The sequence below is a fragment of the Elephas maximus genome, chromosome 9, assembly GCF_024166365.1.
Source record: "Elephas maximus indicus isolate mEleMax1 chromosome 9, mEleMax1 primary haplotype, whole genome shotgun sequence".
NCBI classification, from domain to species: Eukaryota; Metazoa; Chordata; class Mammalia; order Proboscidea; family Elephantidae; genus Elephas; species Elephas maximus.
Window position 1 is genome coordinate 73149307 of NC_064827.1, and position 21972 is coordinate 73171278.

General features: G+C 39.4%; 1 protein-coding gene across 1 annotated transcript; it reads left to right on the top strand.

Moving 5' to 3' along the window:
- The first annotated feature begins 516 nt into the window (after nt 1-516).
- Nucleotides 517-20097, top strand: LOC126082465 (olfactory receptor 50-like). The gene is made up of 2 exons (XM_049894979.1): nt 517-1005; nt 19150-20097. Exons 1-2 carry the CDS (start codon nt 517-519, stop codon nt 20095-20097), a joined length of 1437 nt encoding a protein of 478 aa, XP_049750936.1.
- The last annotated feature ends 1875 nt before the right edge of the window (nt 20098-21972 follow it).

Consider the following 21972-nt stretch of genomic DNA (forward strand, 5'->3'; position numbering starts at 1 on the left):
TCTCGTAGTCTGCGTTCAGTTATTAACTGAAAATTTGGCAGTGTGAACCCATCCAGCAGTGTCTCAGAAGAAAGGAGTGGTGATCTGCTTCTGAAATGTCACAGCCTTGAAAACCCTATGGAGTGCAGTTCTACTCTGTAACACCTGAGATTGCCATGAGTTGGAATCAACTCGAAGGCAAGTTTTAAAATTTTTTAAAAATGGCTTTTCTAACAACCTGTTAGTTACTTAGCCTTGCACACTGGTTTTTTTATTTCAGCCTGGTCTGATCAGATAAATCATTCTGTTGTGTCATCGTTCCTCCAAAAGAGGCTTTTGCTGATTTCTAGATGGACCCATAATAGCCTGTAGTCATACTGTTACTGACTCTCATTTGTGGAGCATGAGTTATGAAATATTCCAGATACATACACTGAGAAGTCCAAATACATGTTCTTATTGTATGACCATCACAATGATTTCTTATTCTTTCACATTGCCCTCTCTCTCTTGATCTACAGCAAAAGAGAAGACGGGATGAAGAGGGATAATCAGAGCAGTCTGTTAGAATTCCTCCTTCTGGGGCTCCCCATCTGTCCAGAGCAGCAGGGCATATACTATGCTCTGTTCCTGGGCATCTACCTCACCACCGTTCTGGAGAACCTGTTCATCATCCTGCTCATCAGGCTGGACTCTCGCCTCCACACCCCTATGTACTTCTTCCTCAGCCACTTGGCCCTCACTGACATCTCTTTCTCATCAGTCACAGCACCAAAGATGCTGATGAACATGCAAACGCAGAATCAATCCATCTCATATGCTGGGTGCATTTCTCAGGTGTATTTTTTCTTATTTTTTGGTGGTATTGACAGCTTCCTTCTCACCTCAATGGCCTATGACAGGTACGTGGCCATTTGTCACCCCCTCCACTATACCACTATCATGAGTCGGAGCCTGTGTTTCCTGCTAGTAATTATGTCCTGGGTCTTATCCTTTGCCAGTGCACTATTGCACACACTGCTGTTGGCTTGTCTCTCTTTCTGTGGAGACAACACTATTCCCCACTTCTTCTGTGACCTCTCTGCCTTACTTAAACTGTCCAGCTCAGACACCTCAACAAATAAGCTGGCAATCCTCATTGTGGGGGTCATGGTCATTACCCTTCCATTCATATGCATCCTGGTCTCTTATGGCTGCATTGGGTCCACTATCCTGAGAGTTCCCTCAACCAAGGGAATCTGCAAAGCCTTGTCCACCTGTGGCTCCCACCTCTCCGTGGTGTCTCTATACTATGGGGCTATTATTGGGTTGTACTTTTTCCCCTCATTCAGGAACTCTAATGACAAAGATGTCATTGTGGCTATATTATACACTGTGGTCACTCCCATGCTAAATCCTTTTATCTATAGTCTGAGGAATCAGGACATGAAAGGAGCTTTGGGAAATATACTCAAAAGAAGAACATTTTCACCATACTGTGCACTGAATTTAGATAGGTGTTGTGACTTGTTTTGTTTAATAAGATGCTAGCAAACATGCTAAGAGTCTTGAAAAGAGCTGTGCATGGTGGCTTTTTTGGGGGGGGAGGACCCAGAGACTGCTGTGTGAAGAAACACATGCTAGTCTAACAGAGAATGAAAGACCACAGGAATGGACACTTCAGCTGCCCCAACCATCCTGGTCGTACCAAGTGAGACCTACAGTTGTTACGGAAAATTTCTAGAACATCCAGTCACAGTCAATTCACCCCTGTCTTGTGCTGCTCAGCTGGCCCATAGAATTGTGAGCAAATAAAATGATTGTTGTTTTAAGCCACTGTGGTTTGTTTTGTTTTCCCCACAAAGTTAACTGATACACTTCTCATATTCCTGTGGCATTCCCAGCCTGTCCATGCTGATGACTTCTTACTGAGAATACCTATTACTCTTTCCAGAGAACTATTTTACTTCCTTTGAGAACAGGTGCAAACTCTGTCTACTCTTGGACAGGCCAGATAAGATAGGGATTTAATGACCCTAGATGAATCTCTTAGTCAAGGACAGGAGGAAACAAATCCCAGCTATCTTATGCACTGAGTGGACAACTCTGAGGCATGTGCTAAGAGGACCATTTTCTCAGAGGTCTGAAACAAAATTCACTCAGTGGTAACTTATTATTGCCATACACTGTACTGACTACCTGCCTTTCCAGGTCTCAAATCCCCACTCTCCTATTGGTTCTTGCTGGAATTACCTTCCTAATAAACTACTAATATTTAAATACTTTCCTCAGGATCTTACCCTGGAGAAACTCAAGCTGACACAGGATGTACAGAAATGATCTTACGAAAACACTCAGAATAGGATTCTGGCTTAGGATAACTTGATGGTCACAGAGCAATGGAGCACATTGCTGGTGTTCAGTGGGATGGTGATAACTCTGGAGTGCAGAAATATTGTAACTACTAAGATTCTCACCTGATGTAAATTGGGTTGATGTATTGGTGGGAGGGGAAGCACTGCCTTATAAAATTAATAGAGCTCTTTGAAGACATGACAGCTTGGAATTATAAGATCCATGGAGTTGATTGGCCTTAGATGCAAAAGTGTGGAAAAATAACAGTCTCAGGTTAGTCTCCTAACAATTCAAGACAGTTGTGAAAGTCAGAAAGCTCATTTCTTTTTTGGAAGGCAGACAGTGCAGAAAAGACGACCCAAGATTTGATCATGAGGTTGGCAAATATCCTGTCAATAACATAACAAATTGAGCTAATTTGTGGCAACAAAACAAAAAAAAAAACAAAAAAAAAGAAGGTGAGTGGCTGGGGAATGAAATGTAGCAGAGTATCACAAGTCTTGCCAAGATCCCTGCGTACTCACTGTTTCTGAATATGCCAATGACTTCTTCTAAGTACCAACATCCTTCTGACTGAAGAATTTCCTGTCTCGAGACATGCGTTAGGCCTATGTGTGGGGCTGGCTGGAAGTGCTGAGCTTTACTAACCCTGGAAAAATTCCTCAGTAAATGGTGAATGGAAGTAGATATATACCTCAGTTTCCTCTCCCTTTGGTGAAACAGTTTAAGGAGTGTTATGTAGTGATTCCCACAGATTTTGGGGGATTGGTCCCCAGTTACCCATGTCAGCAACCTTTTGCCTTCCTTTCCCTGTCTTACTCCCCATTTCCATAAGTTGCATCCTAGGACCCCCAATTACTTTCCCTCAAATCCTTTTTCTCAGGGTTTCATTAATCTGTGTGGATATCTTAGCTATTTACGGGAAGGACTGGAATATTTTTGGATTCTGGAGCACCGTTATGTGTCAGGATGTGAGTTGTTTGCTAATTCCTTTTGTCAGAGAGACATTGGTTTAAATGGAAAGTGAGCACTTAATGGGCATGAGGTTTTTTTTTTGGGTGAGAACTGGAGTTAGAACAGTGATGGTTGCACCGCATTTTGGATGGACTAAATGCCACTGAGTTGTACACTTTAAAATGGTTAATTTTATGTCATGTGAATTTTACCTCATAAAAAAAGAAACCCTGCTTAAGCAGATGACTATACCTTCTTGGAAGACTAGGGAAGATCATTTTATGTCTGCTGCTCTAGTGCCATAATTATCAGTTCCCCATCTTACTTTCAAAAGCATCCCACTCTGGGCAATAAAGTATAGGATCAATTTATCTCTAAGGCATAGATTTGTCAATAATACCTAAACTCCAAGGAGAGTGATTTCGTCTGTCATTTACTTCTATATCCCAGTGGTAGCTCAACTCTGGCCCATAGTTAAATAAGTGGCTTTTCCAGAATAAATTCTGTTTGGTGCTTGCAGTGTTATGTCTCTCTGTTACTAGACAGAGACATTCTGAAAATTCAATCAGAAAAATATCTGCACAATGGACTGATGTTTTTGTGTAAATTCACTCATTCCCTAAGATAAAGGTTACAATGAACGCCAGTTATTGATAATCCCTCTTTTGTATCTGATATTTTCAATGCTCTTCATTCACAGTAGAAAAGACAGATATGAAAAAGAAGAATCAAAGTGGTATGTCCAAATTCCTCCTCTTGCAGTTCCTTATCTAGTCAAAGCAGCAGAGGATGTACTTTGTCCATTATGTTGTTTAGATATTGCCTGGCTAGCTTGATTAGTTATGCCAAGATTAAAAGACTTCAATCTTTTTGCCTTTTGCTGTTATCATTTTGTTCTGGAGGAGGACATCATGCTTGGTGAAGTACAGGGTCAGCAGAAAAGAGGAAGACCCTCAAGGAGATGGATTAACACAGTGGCTACAACAATGGGCTCAAGCATAACAACGATTGTGAGCATGGTGCAGGACTGTGCAGTGTTTCGTTCTGTGGTACATAGGGTCACTATGAGTTGGAACCAACTCGACTGCACCTAACAACAACAACAACATTATCATTTTACTCTCTAAGACCGTAGTATATTATGTGAGGAAAATATGAACCCACCAGAGTGCTTTAGTGATTGTCTTTATCTGCTCTGAAGTATATATTTAAACCACTTTAGTGTGAGCTCGTTTAAGCATTAAGAAACATTTTCAAAGATAATATCACAAAATCATGCAACAATTGTTAATATGAAAAATTATGATGAAATATAAAATGAATAGTTCTGAGGGCCCACATGTGGCTAGGAATAGTGCTTTTTTCCCAATGGTGAAAGTTGAAAACCTTAGAATTTGGGAGGCATCAGCTAGAGCATTAAAAAATGCCTTGCCTCAGTAGTGGGAAAAAACTGACCCTTGATTAAGTGCAGCTCTAGTCCCACCTAACAGAGCTTAAAAACAAGATCTGAAGTGATTAAATTTTTTCTAAGTAACAAAACTGCATCTCAGAACAAAGCTAACACTACTTGTAGGCATAAAAAAACCCCAACTATCAACAAAGTAAAATCCACAATGTCTACCACCCAGTCAAGTATTACCAGGGGTGGGAAAAGGCAGGAAAATACAACCCAGAATGAGGAAAAAAAAATCAGTCAATGGAGACTGACCCGGAAACAATGCAGATGATAATTTGAGCAGATAAGGGCATTACAACAATTATTATGACTAATGGGTTAAATATAAAAGGTTCCAAAGAATGAGCTATACTAATAATTAAAGGCAAGCTAGTCTGGCTATATTAATATAAAAAAGTAGATTCCAGAGCAAGTAATATTATCCAGAATAAAGATAGCCATTCTTAATGAAAAACGGGCTGAGACATTCAAAGGAGCAAAGAATTCTAAACTTTTGTGTATCTAATAATAATTACTTCAAAGTACATGAAATAAAAACTGATAGAGGAGAAAAAGACAAATTCACAATTATAGTTGAATCATTCCATAAGCCTCTTTCCATAACTGATATAGAAAGTGGACAGAAAATCAAAAAATAGATAAAGTTTTGAACAATCCTATGAACTGACCAGGCAATGTTTCCTTACATTACATTACATACAAGGTCACCATAAATTGAAACTCACTGAGTGGTTACTAATAACAGCAACAAATGAACCAATTTAATTGAAATTTATAGGGTATTCTTAACCTCTCCCCCCAGAAAAAAACCTTAGTATACAGTTTTTAATATTTACCAAGACAGAGTATACTTTGGGCCATAAAAAAAGTCTCAGTAAATTTAAAAGTATTCCAGCCAGACTGTGATCATTAAGCTTGTGTGTCAAATTGGCTGGGCCATGATTCTCAGTTTTTTTTGGCAGTTATGATAGTTTGGCAGTCATATGATGATGGAATAACTTCCATGATGAGATTTGATATAATGTGATCACCTCCATGATGGGATCTGCTGTGAGTAGCTAATCAGTTGAAAGGGCATTTCCTTGGTGGTATGGCCTGCATGGAATATAAATGGATTTTCTGGCAAGGCCCAGTGGCTTTTGCTAGCACTGGATCCTGTAGCTGGCTCCTGTTCACCTGACCTCCGGCTTTTGGGACTTGAGCTAGCAGGTTACCTGCCACCCTGCCTGCTGGTCTTGTAACTCAGTGATTGTCCTGCCTGTGAGCAAGGGCCCTGCTGTCTGACCTGCCGATCTTGGGTTTGCCAGATTCTGTGGCTACGTGAATCAGGAAAGGCCTCTATCCTGACCCATGGGCTTACTAAGTTCCAGCCTTTACAATTGCCTGAGCCATTTTCTTGATATAAATCTTTTTATATAAACATTTATACTCTTTACTGATTTTGCTTCTCTAGAGAACTCAGCCTAAGACAGTTTATTTAAAATACTACTAATAATGATCCAGCAACTCCACTTCTAAGTATATGCCCTAGGGTTCTAACAGAAGTGACACAAAGAGGCATATGCACACCTGTGATCATTGCAGCACTATTCACAACAGTAAAAAGATGGAAACAACCCAAGTGCCCATCAACAAATGAATGGATGAGTAAAATGTGGGTACATATCTATAATGCGATACTTCTCAGTGATAAAGGAAAATGAGTTCCTAAAGCATCTTATGATATGGACAAACCTGGAAGACATTATGGTGAACAAAAAAAGTCAATCACAAAAAGAGAATCCTACATATTTTTTGTATGTTCTCGCTTTTATGAAATGACATGAATAGGTAAATACACAAAAACTAAAGTTCATTAGTGGTTCTGGGGTGGGGGGAGAGGGAGAGATACATTCTAGGTAATAGTCACTTTTTGTTTATATAAATAGGAAATATGGGTGAAGTTTACACAGCATGACTGTTGTAACTGATGCCAATAAACTGCATATAAAAAAGGGATGAATGGGCCAATGGTAGGTTGTGTATGGTTTTGCAACATGCCATACACAAAATACCATTCCATAACATACCATAACAAAAATATAAAATACATCTATTGGTCCCATCACTTTTGGAGCAAAAGGGAATGAAGAAAACCAAAGACACAAGGAAAATAGCAGTCCAAAGTTCTAAGGGACTACATAAACCAGAACCTCTATCAGCCGGAGCCCAGTGCTAGATGATGCCCTGTTACCAACACCAACTGCTCTGACAGGGATCACAATAGGCTCTGGACAGAGCCGGAGAAATATTTAGAACAAAATTCAAATTCACAACAAAAGACCAGACTTATTGGTCTGACAGAGACTGGAGGACCCCTCCAGATTATGACCCCCAGATACTCTGCTAACTTAGAACCAAAGCCACTCCCAAATTTCACCTTTCAGCCAAAGATTGTTGTTGCTGTTCGGTGCAGTTGAGTTGGTTCTGACTCAAGGTGACCCCATGTACAACAGACCCAAACACTCCACGGGCCTGCATCATCCTCACAATTGTTGGTATGCTTGAGCCCATTGTTACAGCCACTGTGTCAATCCATCTCATTGAGCACCTTCTTCTTTTTCCCTGATGCTTTACTCTACCAAGCATGATGTCCTTCTCCAGGGATTGTTCCCTCCAGATAACACATCCTAAGCATGTGAGATGTTGTCTCACCATCCTTGCTTCTAAAGAGCATTCTGGCTGCACTTTTTCCATGAGAGATTTGTTCATTCTTTTGGCAGTGCATGGTCTATTCAATATTCTTTGGCAACACCATAATTCTATTCTTCTTTGGTCTTCCTTATTAATTGTCCACCAAGGGCATATTTTCTGAGTACCAATCCTTCTCTTTGTTTCCAACATTCAAATTCCAATCACCAGTAATTATCAATGCATCCTGGCTGTATGCTTGATCAATTTCAGACTGCAGAAGTTGATAAAAATTCTTCAATTTCATCAACTTTGGCCTTAGTGGTTGGTGCATAAATTTGAATAGTGGTAATATTAACTGTCGGTTGTACTGTGATGGCATGAGTGTTGCCATGATGCTGGAAGCTATGCCACCAGTATTGAAATACCATCAGGGCCATCTATGGTATACAGGTTTCAGCTGAGCTTCCAGGCTAAGACAGACTAGGAAGAAGGACCTGGTGATTTACTTCTGAAAAGAATTAGCCAGTGAAAACCTTATGGGTAGCAGTGAAACTTTGATATAGTACCAGAAGATGAGCCACTCAGGTTGGAAGGCACTCAAAAAGGTGACTAGAGAAGAGCTGCCTCCTCAAAGTAGAGTCAACACTAATGACGTGGATGGAGTCAAGCTTTTGAGACCTTCATTTGTTGATGTTGCACAACTCAAAATGAAAAGAAACATCTGCAAACATCCATTAATAATTGAAACATGGAATGGAAATTGTCAAAAGTGAAATGGAATGCTTAAACATCGGTATCCTAGGCATTAATGAGCTGAAATGGACTGATATTGGCCATTTGGAATCAGACAATCATATGGTCTATTATGCCCTGAATAACAACTTGAAGATCACCATCAAAAAGAATATTTCAATAGCTAAAACTATTGGAATTGGTCACAAAGAGCACCAGGATGTAGTGTGGGAGTGAGGGAAGTGGCACATTATTGGCTTTGTTGTTAGATTTTAGCATTACTTGATTTTCTTTAATGCATCCATGTATTAAACAGCAAATAAAAACCTGTTAAAAATATATAAAATAAAATAAAGAACATTTCAAGATCTATCCTGAAGTACTAAGCTTTCTGTGATAGGATAATTCTCATATGCCTACAAGGAAGAACAGCCAAAGATTAGACAGGCCTATAAAACAAAAAATACACACATGAGGAAGTTGTGACTTATTTCAATCACAATAGGAGACCAAATAGGCAACACCTTCCCACAAGCCAAGATGAGAAGGCAGGAAGGCACAGGAAATGTGGACGAATGGACACGGGAAACCCAGGGTTAAAGGGAAAGGGGGAGAGTGCTGACACATTGCAACGAATGTCACAAAACAATCTGCGTATAAATTTTTAAATGAGAAACTAATTTGTGCTGTAAACTTTCACCTAAAAAACAATAAAATTTTCAAAAAGGGGGGACCTCATACTATCAAAAAACCAACACTGGGAACAGGGCACATCCTTTGGACAAGAGATTCCTGCTCTGAGAAACTCCTAGACCAGGGGAAGATTGATGACAAAGACCTTCCTCCAGAACTGGCAAAGAGAGAAAACCTTCCCCTAGAGCTGGCACCCTAAATTTGGACTTCTATCTTCCTAAACTGTGAGAGAATACATTTCTCTTTTTAAAACCGTCCACTGTGGTATTTCTGTGATAGCAGCATTACATAACTAGGATACTTACTAAATGTTCTGACCACAATGAAACTAAGTTAGAAATCAGTAAGGGAAAGATTTCTGGAAAATAATCTAAATAATTTAAAACAATATAAAAGAATTTTAACTAGCTTCCAGGTTAAAGATCAAAATAAAAGGAAAATTAGAAGTTATTTTAAACAACATTGATGAATATCAGTCACCTTTTATTGATCAAAAGCAGCCAGGTACAAAAGAGTACAGACTGACTTAAGTGTAAAAGCCAAAACAATAAAACTACTAGATGAAAAAAAAAAAAAAAGTCTTTGTGATGTTGGAAAAGCAAAGATTTCTTAGTGAGAACACAGAAAACATGAAATGTAAAAGAAAAAATGATAAATTAGAATTAATTGGGAAGGTGATGGAGTAGTCAGACACTTCTAGTGACCCCTCTCAAAACAAAGACCCAAAAAAACAAGTGAAACAATTATATATACGACAAGCTAGGAGCCCTGAGCATCAAAGGCAAAGTTAGAAAATTGACTGAGCGGCAGGGGGAGGGAGTCATGGTTCAGAAGCTGTGAGGAGTTGCTGGACCTGATCTGGCGGTGGGAACCCTTAGACATGATCCCGTGGTGTGACTGCAGTGGGGCTGGTGATAGTTTTCCAAATGTGGTTTCCTCAGGGAGAGACAGTGAGCTGCACATCCTACTCACACCCTCTGGAACCAGAGAATGGTGCTCTAGGCAAAAGCTAAGTACTTGCATTTACTTTACTGTGCCTGCAGCCCCAAAACCAGCTTCAGTGGCTCTCAGTTTCCCTGGGCCTGAGATAAGTTCTGCTGCATGCCCCAAGCCATTCTCCCAGCCTTGGAGAAGGAATAAATTAACAATTGGGGGAAAAGATAATCTGTCAGCTCCACTAAGCTGGGGAGCTCAGGACAGAAGTGGCCCCATCCAGACACAAACTGTCCATGGACTTTAGATGCTTTTCACCCCTGCATGGACCTGTGTGGTCCCATTCAGGAGAATAGGCCCTTGTTGGTAGACTGCAACTGTTTCAGCCGTGTGGTGGAGATGTGGGTTTCTGATGTTTGACATCACCTTGCCTATTAAACAGGGCCCTCAACTACCCACATCAGGGGCCTTAGGACTGGTGGCTCCAACAACGTCACCTAGCCATGCACAATAGGGGTCCATAGATAAGTGTGGTACCTCCCAGTCCTTACAGCCAAAAGCATTGGGTGCCCATGGTCTGCCTGCACAACCCACCCAATTGTGCTCTCTAGGGAACAGGGATGCACTTTCCTCACAGACACTCAGGGACAGTTGTCAGCCCCCTGTCTTGTTCAGAATATAACCACCTGCTGCAACCAGATACATGTACCTATACCAATCACCCCTGTTCCTCTAAGACTGTAGGACAGAGCCTGTACCACACACTTGATGATCAACTACCTGGACACCTGAGTCGAATCCATACAAGAAAAGCAAATGGACTTCAAGGCTCGTATACCTGGCAACAGCTCTAGCCATCTGGTGACAGAATGTTAGAGCTTCAAATGTGCAAATAATCAAGCTGGCTCACAAAAGCAGCCTATTTGGGAAAAACAAAACAAAGCAAGAAGCAGGGATACAGTAAGAAAACATAAAATAAATTAGTACAGATGGCTCGGAGACAACCGTCAATATCAAATCACATAAAAGAGCAGACCATGACAACTTCAAAAAACTCTCAAAACAAGGAATTCTAGGAATCTTGCAGATGAAGGTGTATCCCTGGAATTACCAGATGTAGAATAAAAAAGATTAATAGACAGCAACCAGAAACTCAGACGATTAACAACAAAATTACAGAATTAAACTCAATAGAAAGTCAGAGGAGCAGAAATGAGGAAATGGAAGTAAGAATTAGTGAGATTGAAGACAAAACACTTGACACCAGTATATTCAAAAGAAAAATCAGGTAAAGAATTTTAAAAAATGAAGAAACCCTAAGAATCATGTGGGACTCTATCAAGAGAAATAACCTAGGAGTGATTGGAGTACCAGAACAGGGAGGGAAAACAGAAAATACAGAGAATTGTTGAAGGTTTGTTGGCAGAAAACTTCCCTGATAGTGTGAAAGATGAGAAGATATCTATCCAAGATGCTCATCGAACTCCATATAAGGTAGCTTTTAAAAAAAGAAAATCACCAAGACATATTATAATCAAACTTGCCAAAACCAAAGATAAAGAGAAAATTTTAAGAGCTGCTAGGGATAAACAACAAGTCACCTACAAAGGAGAGTCAATAAGAATAAGCTTGGACAACTCGGCAGAAATCATGCAGGCGAGAAGGCAATGGGATGACTTATATAAAGAATTGAAGGAAAAAAATTGCCACCAAGGATCACATATCCAGCAAAACTGCCTGTTAAATATGAAGGTAAAATTGGCACATTTCCAGATAAACAGAAGTTTAATGAATTTGTAAAAACCAAACCAGAACTACAGGAAATACTAAGGGGAGTTCACTGGTTAGAAAATCAATAATATCAGATATCAACCAAAGACTAGAACACAAGACAGAGCAATCAAAGGTCAACCCAGACAGGGAAATCACGAAAATAAAACCAGATTAAAAAAACTCTCAAAACAGGGAAACAGCGATGTCATTATGTAAAAGAAGACAACATTAAAACAATAAAGAGGGACTAAAAAATGTAGTCATAGATCTTTCTTATACAGAGGAAGAAATAAATGTTATGTTTAAACTTAGAAAAATAGGGGTATATGTTGAGGTAATCACAAAGTAGACTAACAATTCTACTCATCAAAATAAAATACAAGAAAAAAATGAAGACTCAGTAAAAACAAAATCAACAATGATGAATAAGAGTAAAAGACAATATATAAACTGCTCAGCACAAAAAATTAAGTGGAAAAAAGGACCTGTCAACAACACACAAAAAAAGACATCAAAATGACAGCACTAAAACCCATAAAAAAATACCTATCCATAATTATCCTGAATGTAAATGGACTAAATGCACCAATAAAGAGACAGAGAGTGGCAGAATGGATAAAAAAAACCCCACAATCTATCTGTATGCTGCCTACAAGAGACACACCTTAGACTTAAAGACACAAACAAACTATAACTCAGAGAATGGAAAAAAAATATCAAGCAAACAACTGTCAAAAAAGAGCAGGAGTGGCAGTATTAATTTCTGACAAAATAGAATTTAAAGTTAAATCCATCACAAAAAATAAGGAAGGACACCATATAATGATTAAAGGGACAATATATCAGGAGGATATAACCATATTAAATATTTATGCATGCAATGACAGACTTCAAGATACATAAAACAAACTCTAACAGCATTGAAAAGGGAGATAGACAGCTTCACAGTTATACTAGGAGACTTCAACACACCACTTTCAGTGAAGGGCAGAACATCCAGAAAGAAGCTCAATAAAGACATGGCAGATCTAAATGCCACAATCAACCAGCCAACTTGACCTCATAGACATGTACAGAACACTCCACCCAACAGCAGCCAAGTATATTTTCTTTTCTGGTGCACTTGGAACATTCTCTAGAATAGATCACATATTAGGTCATAAAGCAAGCCTTAAAATAATCCAAAACATCAAAATATCACAAAGCATCTTCTTTAACCATAAGGCCATAAAAGTAGAAATCAATAAGAGAAAAAGCATGGAAAAGAAATCAAGCTCTTGGAAACTATACAATATCCTTCTCAAAAACGACTGGGTTATAAAAGAAATTAAGAAAGGAATAAAGAAATTCATAAAATTGAATAAGAATGAAAAGAGTTCCTATCAGAACCTTGGGGACACAGCCAAAGCGGTGCTCAGAGATTATTTGATATCAATAAATGCATGCATCCAAAAAGGAGAAAGGGCCAAAATCAAAGAATTATCCCTACAAGTTGAACAAATAGAAAGAGAGCAACAAAAGAAACCCTCAGGCACCAGAAGAAAGCAAATAATAAAAATTAGAGCAGAATTAAATAAAATAGAGAACAGAAAAAACAATTGAAAGAGTTAACAAGACGGAAAGGTGGTTCTTTGAAAAAATTAACAAAATTATAAAACCATTGGCCAAACTGACAAAAGAAAACAGGAGAGGAAGCAAATAGCCCGAATTAGAAATGAGATGGGTGATATCACAATAGACTCAACTGAAATTAAAAGAATCGTATCAGATTACTAAGAAAAATTGTACTCTAACAAACTTGAAAACACAGAAGAAATGGATGAATTTCTAGAAACACACTACCTATCTAAACTAACACAAGCAGAGGTAGAAAAACTAAATAAACCTATAACAAAAGAAGAGGTTGAAAAGGTAATCAAAAAACTCCCAACAAAAAAAGCCCTGGCTTGGACGGCTTCACTGGATACTTCTACCCAGCTTTCAGAGGAACATTAACACCACTAATAGTAAAGGAATTTCAGACCAAAGAAAAGGATGGAATACTCCCAAACTCATTCTGTGAAGCCAGCATACCCCTAATACCAAAACCAGGTAAAGACACGACAAAAAAAGAAAACTATAGACCTATATCCCTCATGAACTTAGATGCAAAAAGCCTCAACAAAACTCTAGCCAATAGAATTCAACAACACATCCAAAAAATAATTCACCATGACCAAGTGGGATTCATACCAGGTATGCGGAGATGGTCCAACATTAGAAAAATAATTAATGTAATCCATCATATAAATAAAACAAAAAACAAGAATCACATAATTTTATTAATTGATGCAGAAAAGGCATTTGACAAAGTCCAACACCCACTCATGATAAAAACTCTCAGCAAAATAGGAATAGAAGAAAAATTCCTCAACATAATAAAGGGCATTTATACAAAGCCAATAGCCAACATCATCCTAAATGGAGACAGTCTGAAAGCATTCCCCTTGAGAATAGGAACCAGACAAGGATGCCCTTTATCACCACTCTTATTCAACATTGTGCTGGAGGTCCTAGATAGAGCAATTAAGCTAGAAAAAGAGATAAAGTATATCCAGATTGGTAAAGAAGGAGTAAAAGTATCTCTACGTGCAGATGACATGATCTTGTACACAGAAAACCCTAAAGAACCCTCAAGAAAACTATTGAAACTAATAGAAGAGTTCAGCAGAGTATCAGGATACAAGATAAACATACAAAAATTAGATTACACCAACAGTTAGAACGTCGAAGAGGAAGTCACCAAATTAATACCATTTAGAGTTGCCACCGGGAAGATAAAATACTTAGGAGTAAATCTAACCAGAGGCACAAAAGACCTATACAAAGAAAACCACAACACACTTCTGCAAGAAACCAAAGGAGGCCTACATAAGTGGAAAAATATACCTTGCTCATGGATAGGAAGACTCAACATTGTAAAAATGTCTTTTCTACCAAAAGCAATCTATAGATACAATGCAATTCTGATCCAAATTCTAACGACATTTACTGATGAGATGGAGAAACAAATCACCAACTTCATGTGAGAGGGAAAGAGACCCCGGATAAGTAAAGCATTGCTGAAAAAGAGGAACAAAATGGGAGGCCTCACACTCACTGATTTTAGAAAATATTATACAGCCACAGTAGTCAAAATAGCCTGGCACTGGTACAACAACAGATACATAGGCCAGCGGAACAGAATTGAGAATCCAGACATAAATCCATCCACATATGAGCAGCTGATATTGGACAAAGGTTCAAAGTCAGCTAAACGGGGAAAAGACAGCCTCTTAACAAATGGTGCTGGCATAGCGGGATATCCCTCTGCAAAAAGATGAAACAAGACCCATACCTCACGCCATGCACAAAACCCAACTCAAAATGGATCAAATACCGAAATATGAAATTTAAAATGATAAAGATCGTGGAAGAAAAAATACTGACAATGCTGGAGCCCTCACACACAGCATGACCTGTATACAGAACGTTACTAACACTGCACAAACGCCGGAAGAGAAACTAGATCAATCCAAACCTATGCTCATCCAAAGGCTTCACCAAAGGAGTAAAAAGACTGCCTACCAACTGGCGACAAGGTTTTAACTGTGACATTTTCGATCAGCGTCTGACCTCCAAAATCTACAGGCTACTGCAAAAACTTAACAACAAAAATACAATTAAAAGTGTGCAAAGGATATGAACAGGCACTTCACCAAAGAAGTCATTCAGGTAGCTAACAGATACATTAGCTCACGGTCATTAGCCATTACAGAAGTGCAAATCAAAACCACAATGGTATAGCATCGCACTCCAACAAGGCTGGCATTAATCCAAAAAACACAAAATAATAAATGTTGGAGAGGTTGTGGAGAGACTGGAACATTTATACACTGCTGATGGGAATGCAAAATGGTACAACCACTTTGGAAATTGATTTGGCGCTTCCTTAAAAAGCTAGAAATAGAACTACCATACGATCCAGCAATCCCACTCCTTGGAATATATCCTAGAGAAATAAGAGCCTTTACATGAACAGGTATATGCACATCCACACTCATTGCAGCAATGTTTACAATAGCAAAAAGATGGAAGCAACCAAGGTGCCCATCAATGGATGAACGGATAAATAAATTATGGTATGTTCACCCAGTGGAACACTATGCATCGATAAAGAACGATGATGAATCTGTGAAACATTTCATCACATGGAGCAATCTGGAAGGCACTATGCTGAGTGAAATTAGTCAGTTGCAAAAGTCAGATATTGTATAATACCATAATTATAAGAACTCAAGAAATAGTTTAAACAGAGAAGAAAATATTCTTGAGGGTTAAGAAAGTGGGGAGGGAGGGAGAGAGGGAGGCAGAGGGGTATTCACTAATTAGATAGTAGACAAGAACTATTTCAGGTGAAGGAAAAGGCAACACACAATACAGGAGAGGTCAGTACAAGTGGACTAAACCAAAAGCAAAGTAGTGTCCTGACTAAACCGAATGCTTTGAAGGCCTTTGTAGCAGGGGTGGGGATTTAGGGACCATGGTTTCAGGGGGCATCTAGGTCAATTGGCATAATAAAATCTATTAAGAAAATATTCTGCATCCTACTTTGGAGAGTGGTGACTGGGGTCTTAAACACTAGCAAGTGGCCCTCTAAGATGCATCAGTTGGTCTCAACCCACCTGGACCAAAGGAGAATGAAGAACCCCAAGGACACAAGGTAATTATGAGCCCAAGGGCCACAAAAATCAAAGACTACATTAGCCTGAGACCAGAAGAACTAGATGGTGCCTGGCTACAACTGATGGCTATCCTGACAGGGAACACAACAGAGAACTTCTGAGGGAGCAGGAGAACAGTGGGATGCAGACCACAAATTCTTGTAAAAAGTCCAGGCTTAATGGTCTGACTGAGACCTTCTGTTGGCCCAAGAATGGAACCATTCCCAAAGCCAACTCTTCAGACAAGGATTGGACTGGACTATAAGAAAATGATATGGGTGTGGAGTGAGCTTCTTAGCTCAAGTAGACACATGAGACTATGTGGGTAGCTCCTGCCTGGAGGTGAGATGAGAAGGCAAAGTGGAACAGAAGCTGGCTGAATGGACATGGGAATACAGGGTAGAGAGGAGAAGTGTGCTGTCTCATTAGGCGGAGACCAACTAGGAGTACACAGCAAGATGTATATAAATTTTTGTATGAGAGACTGACTTGATTTTAAACTTTCACTTAAAGCACAAAAAAATACAAACAAAAAAGAATTCATCATCATTAAAAACCATGTCTACCAAGTAACACTTTCAAGAAAATTAGTAAGCAAGTACAGAAAAGTATTTCGCACACACACACATACACACACACACATATATATAAAACAAAGGATTTGTATCAAGAATATATAAAGATCTCCCACAACTCAGCAATATGAAAGGTAAACAACTCAATAACAAAAGACTTGAATAAACATTTTGCGAGAGAAAATAGATTCAATAAGTACATGAATAAGTGCCCAGCCCCCTTAGTCAACATAGAAATGCAAATAACAGTAAAACCAATATATGATCTGATTGCAAACCCACTATAATGGCAAAAATGAAAGAAAAAAAATTGACAACACCAAATATTGGTGCAAATGTGGAGTTCTTAAGATAACATGGAGTTCAGAGCAAGAAACCTAGGTTACAACCTCCAACTTGGTTTATTATGGGGTCCTTTAATCACATTTTTCCAGCGTAAACTGTGAGGGCAAAAAACTTTGTGAATCACTAAATTCCTAGTACATGCTTTGTGGCTATTAGCATTATTCCCCAGGGTTGAACTCTTCTATTGCCTGCTAGCAACAAACACTTCTTCCCCCAAGGGAAGCCAAAGGAAAATTTAGTGATTATTTGCTGTTTGTCTCTAATTTGGAGATCAGGGGTCTTTACCTCTGGGGTCCTCGCCATGGTTTATAAAGTTAGATCCCACATCCATTGCTCAGAAGCTATGAACAAGAGTGTCTGAATAGATCTACCTTGTTTGGCTTTGAACAGATAACTCCTCTCAATGTACCTATGAGACTCTTGGAGGCGCCACCAGTTTTACTGGATTCTAGGTCTTCTTGGGAGAAAAAAATACAGGTATAACATTTGCCAATTCAACATTTTTCACTTGTACATTGAGATGAAATCAATTACATGCAAGGTTTTTAATGCAGAGGGCTGAAGAACTAGGAATTTTAAAGATCATATCAGTCAATTGAGAGAATTTGTAGATAAAGGAATCTTTACTTAACACCAAGGTGACTGATGACTCCTACAGTGAGGTATCCCTCGGCTACCAGAGAAGGATGTTGAGATTGGTTAGTAGCCCTGATATATTACACAAGTTCTGTTTTTAAGTAGCTAGAACCATCATGTTCTTATTTCTTATTATTTTGTAAAGGTTCATGTATGCAGGTCTAAGACTAATGGACGTGAAGCAGAAAGAGAAAGGAGTGAAGTTGGTACTAGCAGAGTAGAAGTGTTACAAATATAAGAAAAATATCAGGTATGAGTCACTGGTGTAAAAACTAGGGTAAGATCATGGGAAAATGATAAGGTGTGATTTGGTAAAGTAGCTTAGACAACGTTTATAAAAGGCTTCTTCTCTGACAACTCTAGGATGAGGCCGGAAAAGCCAATGACTTTCCTGGTGTTCTGAAGACTTGAACAAGAGAGCTCTCATTTGAATTGAGGGGGAAAATAAGGTAGGAACTTGTAAGACAAGTTAGATTTTTTTTTTCTCCACATTCCTTGAAAATTTCTAGAGAAAGGGTGACAGTAGACTGAAAATGTTGAGAAGTAGAAAAAAAAATTGTTAAGCAAAGACTGATAGTTATACTGTAAGATATACCGCTAGATCCTTTATGTAATTGACATAGGTTCCCACCCTTAAAGTCCTTGCCTTGGCTAGTTACAGATAATGTTTCTCACCAAGTGTGCAAATCCGAATTTCTGGGAGATGCAGCACAGCCCGCTGGATTGTCTCATCCTATGCAATCTGTGGAAATGAAACATTAACCCAAGAGTGTGAGAGAAGAATAAGAAGAGAGAGGTTAAAGGAGGAGGACAGACCAATTTGATTCTTCCTCTCTCTGAAGTCTGTGTCCAGTTATTAACTAAAAGGTTGGCAGTGGGAACCCAGCCAGCAGTGTCTCAGAAGAAAGGACTGGTGATCAGCTTCTGAAATGTCACAGCCTCGAAAACCCTGTGGAGTGCAGTTCTACTCTGTAACACATGATGTTTCCATGAGCTGGAATTCACTAGATGGCAACGGTGTTTTTTAGTAGTTTAGTAACAACTGGTTAGTTGCCTAGCCTTGTACCCTTGTTTCTTAATATTAAATTTGAAACTTGGTAATCAGATAAATCATTCTGATGTATCAAGGTTCCTCCAAAATAGCTTTTGTTGATTTTTAGCTCATGGTCAGACTGTTACTGACTCTCACTAGTGGAATAAAAAGCATGAGATATTCAAGATTCATACACTGAATAGTTCAAATACATGTTCACATTATATGACCATCATAATGATTTCTTATTCTTTTATATTGCCATCTCTTTTTTGGTCTACAGCAAAAGAGAAGAACGGGATGAGGAGGGATAATCAGAGCAATGTGTCTGAATTTCTCCTCCTAGGGCTCCCCATCTGGCCGGAGCATCAGGGCATATACTACGCCCTGTTCCTGGGCATGTACCTCATCACAGTGCTGGGGAACCTACTCATCATCCTGCTCATCAGGCTGGACTCTCGCCTCCACACCCCTATGTACTTCTTCCTCAGCCACTTGGCTTTCACTGATGTCTCTTTCTCATCAGTCACAGCACCAAAGATGCTGATGAACATGCAAACACAGAGACAATCCATCTCATACGCTGGGTGCATTTCTCAGGTGTATTTTTTCTTATTTTTTGGTGATATTGACAGCTTCCTTCTCACCTCAATGGCCTATGACAGGTACATGGCCATTTGTCACCCCCTCCACTATACCACTATCATGAGTCAAAGCCTATGTTTCCTGCTAGTAATTGTATCCTGGGTCTTATCCTTTGCCAGTGCTCTATTGCACACACTGCTCCTAGTCCATCTCTCTTTCTGTGGAGACAACATTGTCCCCCACTTCTTCTGTGACCTCTCTGCCTTACTTAAGCTGTCCAGCTCAGACACCTCAACTAATGAGTTGGTTATCCTCACTGTTGGTGTCCTGGTCATTACTCTTCCATTCTTATGCATCCTGGTCTCTTATGGTCGCATTGGAGCCACTATCCTGAGAGTCCCCTCAACCAAGGGAGTCTGCAAAGCCTTGTCCACCTGTGGCTCCCACCTCTCTGTGGTGTCTCTATATTATGGGGCTATAATTGGACTGTACTTTTTCCCCTCATCCAGAGACTCCAATGACAAAGACGTCATTGTGGCCATATTATACACTCTGGTTACTCCCATGCTAAATCCTTTTATCTATAGTCTGAGAAATCGGGACATGAAAGGAGCTCTGGGAAATATACTCAGTAGGTGTGCATTTTCACCATAGTGTGCACTGAATTTAGATAGGTATTTTGACTTGTTTTGTTCAATAAGATGTTAGCAAACATGTTAAGAGTCTTGAAAAAAAGCTGTGGATGGTGGCTTTTTCTTTGGGAATCCAGATACAGCTGTGTGAAGAAACACATGCTAGTCTAATAGAGAATGAAAGAACACAGGAATAGATGTTCCAGCTGTCCCAACCATCCTGGCCATACCAAGTGAGACCTACAGTTTTTATGGAAAATTTCTAGAAAATTCAGCCACAGACAATTCACCCCTGTCTTGTGCTGCTCAGCTGACCCATAGAATTGCGAGCAAATAAAATGATTGTTGTTTTAAGCCACCGTGTTTTGGACTGGTTTCTTTCACAAAGTCAACTGATACATTTCTCATATTCCTGTGGCATTAATAATCTTTGCCTATGCTGATGACTTCTTACTGAGAACACCTATGACTCTCTCCAGAGAACTATTTCACTTCCTTCGAGAACCGTACAAAGCCTGTGTGCTCTCGGACAGGCCAGATTAGATAGGGATTTAATGGTCCCAAAAGAATCTCTTAGTTAAGGACAGGTAAGAACTGGTGGAAGCAATCCCAGCTATCTTACGCATTGGGTAGGTCAACTCTGAGACATGTACTAAGTGGACCATTTTCTCAGAGCTCTGAAATCCAATTCCCTCAGTGGTAACTTACTATTTGCATACATTGTATTGATTACTTGGCCTTCCATGTCTCAGGTTCCCACTCTCCTATTGGTTCTTCCTGGAATTATCTTCCTAATAAACTATTCATATTCAAATACTTTCCTCAGGATCTTGCTCTGGGGGAACTCAAGCTAACACAGTAAGTACAGAAGTGGTCATATGAAGACACTCAGGATAGGATTCTGGCTTAGCATCACTCGATGGTCAAAGATCAGCAGAGCACAATGATGGTGTTCAGTGGAATGGTGATAATTCTGAAGTGCAGAAGTACTGTAACCACTAAGATTCTCACCTGATGTAAATTGGGTTGATGTATTGGTGGGTGTTGAAGCACTGCCTTATAAAGTAAATAGAGCTCTTTGAAAGATACAAACACTTGGCAATTATAAAGCTCATGGAATTGATTGACCTTTGTTAATGATCATAGATACATAAGATTTGATCATATGGGTTTGGCAAATATCCTGTCAATAACATAACAAATTGAACTTAATTTGTGGCAAAAAGAAAATGTGAGTGGCCGAGGAATGAAACGTAGCAGAATATCACAGGTCCCACCAAGACTCCTGGGCACTCACTATTTCTGGATATGCCCTTGACTTCTTACTCTAAGTACCAACAGCCTTCTGACTGAGGAACTTCCTGCCTAGGGACATGTGTGTGGTCTATGCTTGGGGCTGGCAGAAAGTGCTGAGGAGTTAATAATCCTGGAAAAATTCCTCAGTAAGTGGTGCATGGGAGTTGATGGATATATACCTCAGTTTCCTCTCCCTTTGGTGAAACAATTTAAGGAGTATTTCGTAGTGATTCCCACAGATGTTTGGGGTATTGGTCCCCAGTTACCCACAGCAGCAACCTTCTGCTTCCTTTCCATATCTTACTCCCCCATCCCCCTAGGACCCTCCAAATTAAATTGCTTACACTTAAATATCTTTTCTCAGGGTTTCATTCATCTGTGTGGATATCATAGCTATAAGTAGGAAGGACTGGGATAATTTTTGGATTCTGGAGCTCTGTTATCTGTCAGGATATGAGTTGTTTTTTAATTCCTGTTGTCAGAGAGACATTGGTTTAAATGGAAAGTGAACCCTTAGTGGATGAGGTTTTCTTTTTGGGTGAGAACTGGAATTAGCGCAGTGATGGTTGCACAGCATTTTGAATGGACTAAACGCCACCGA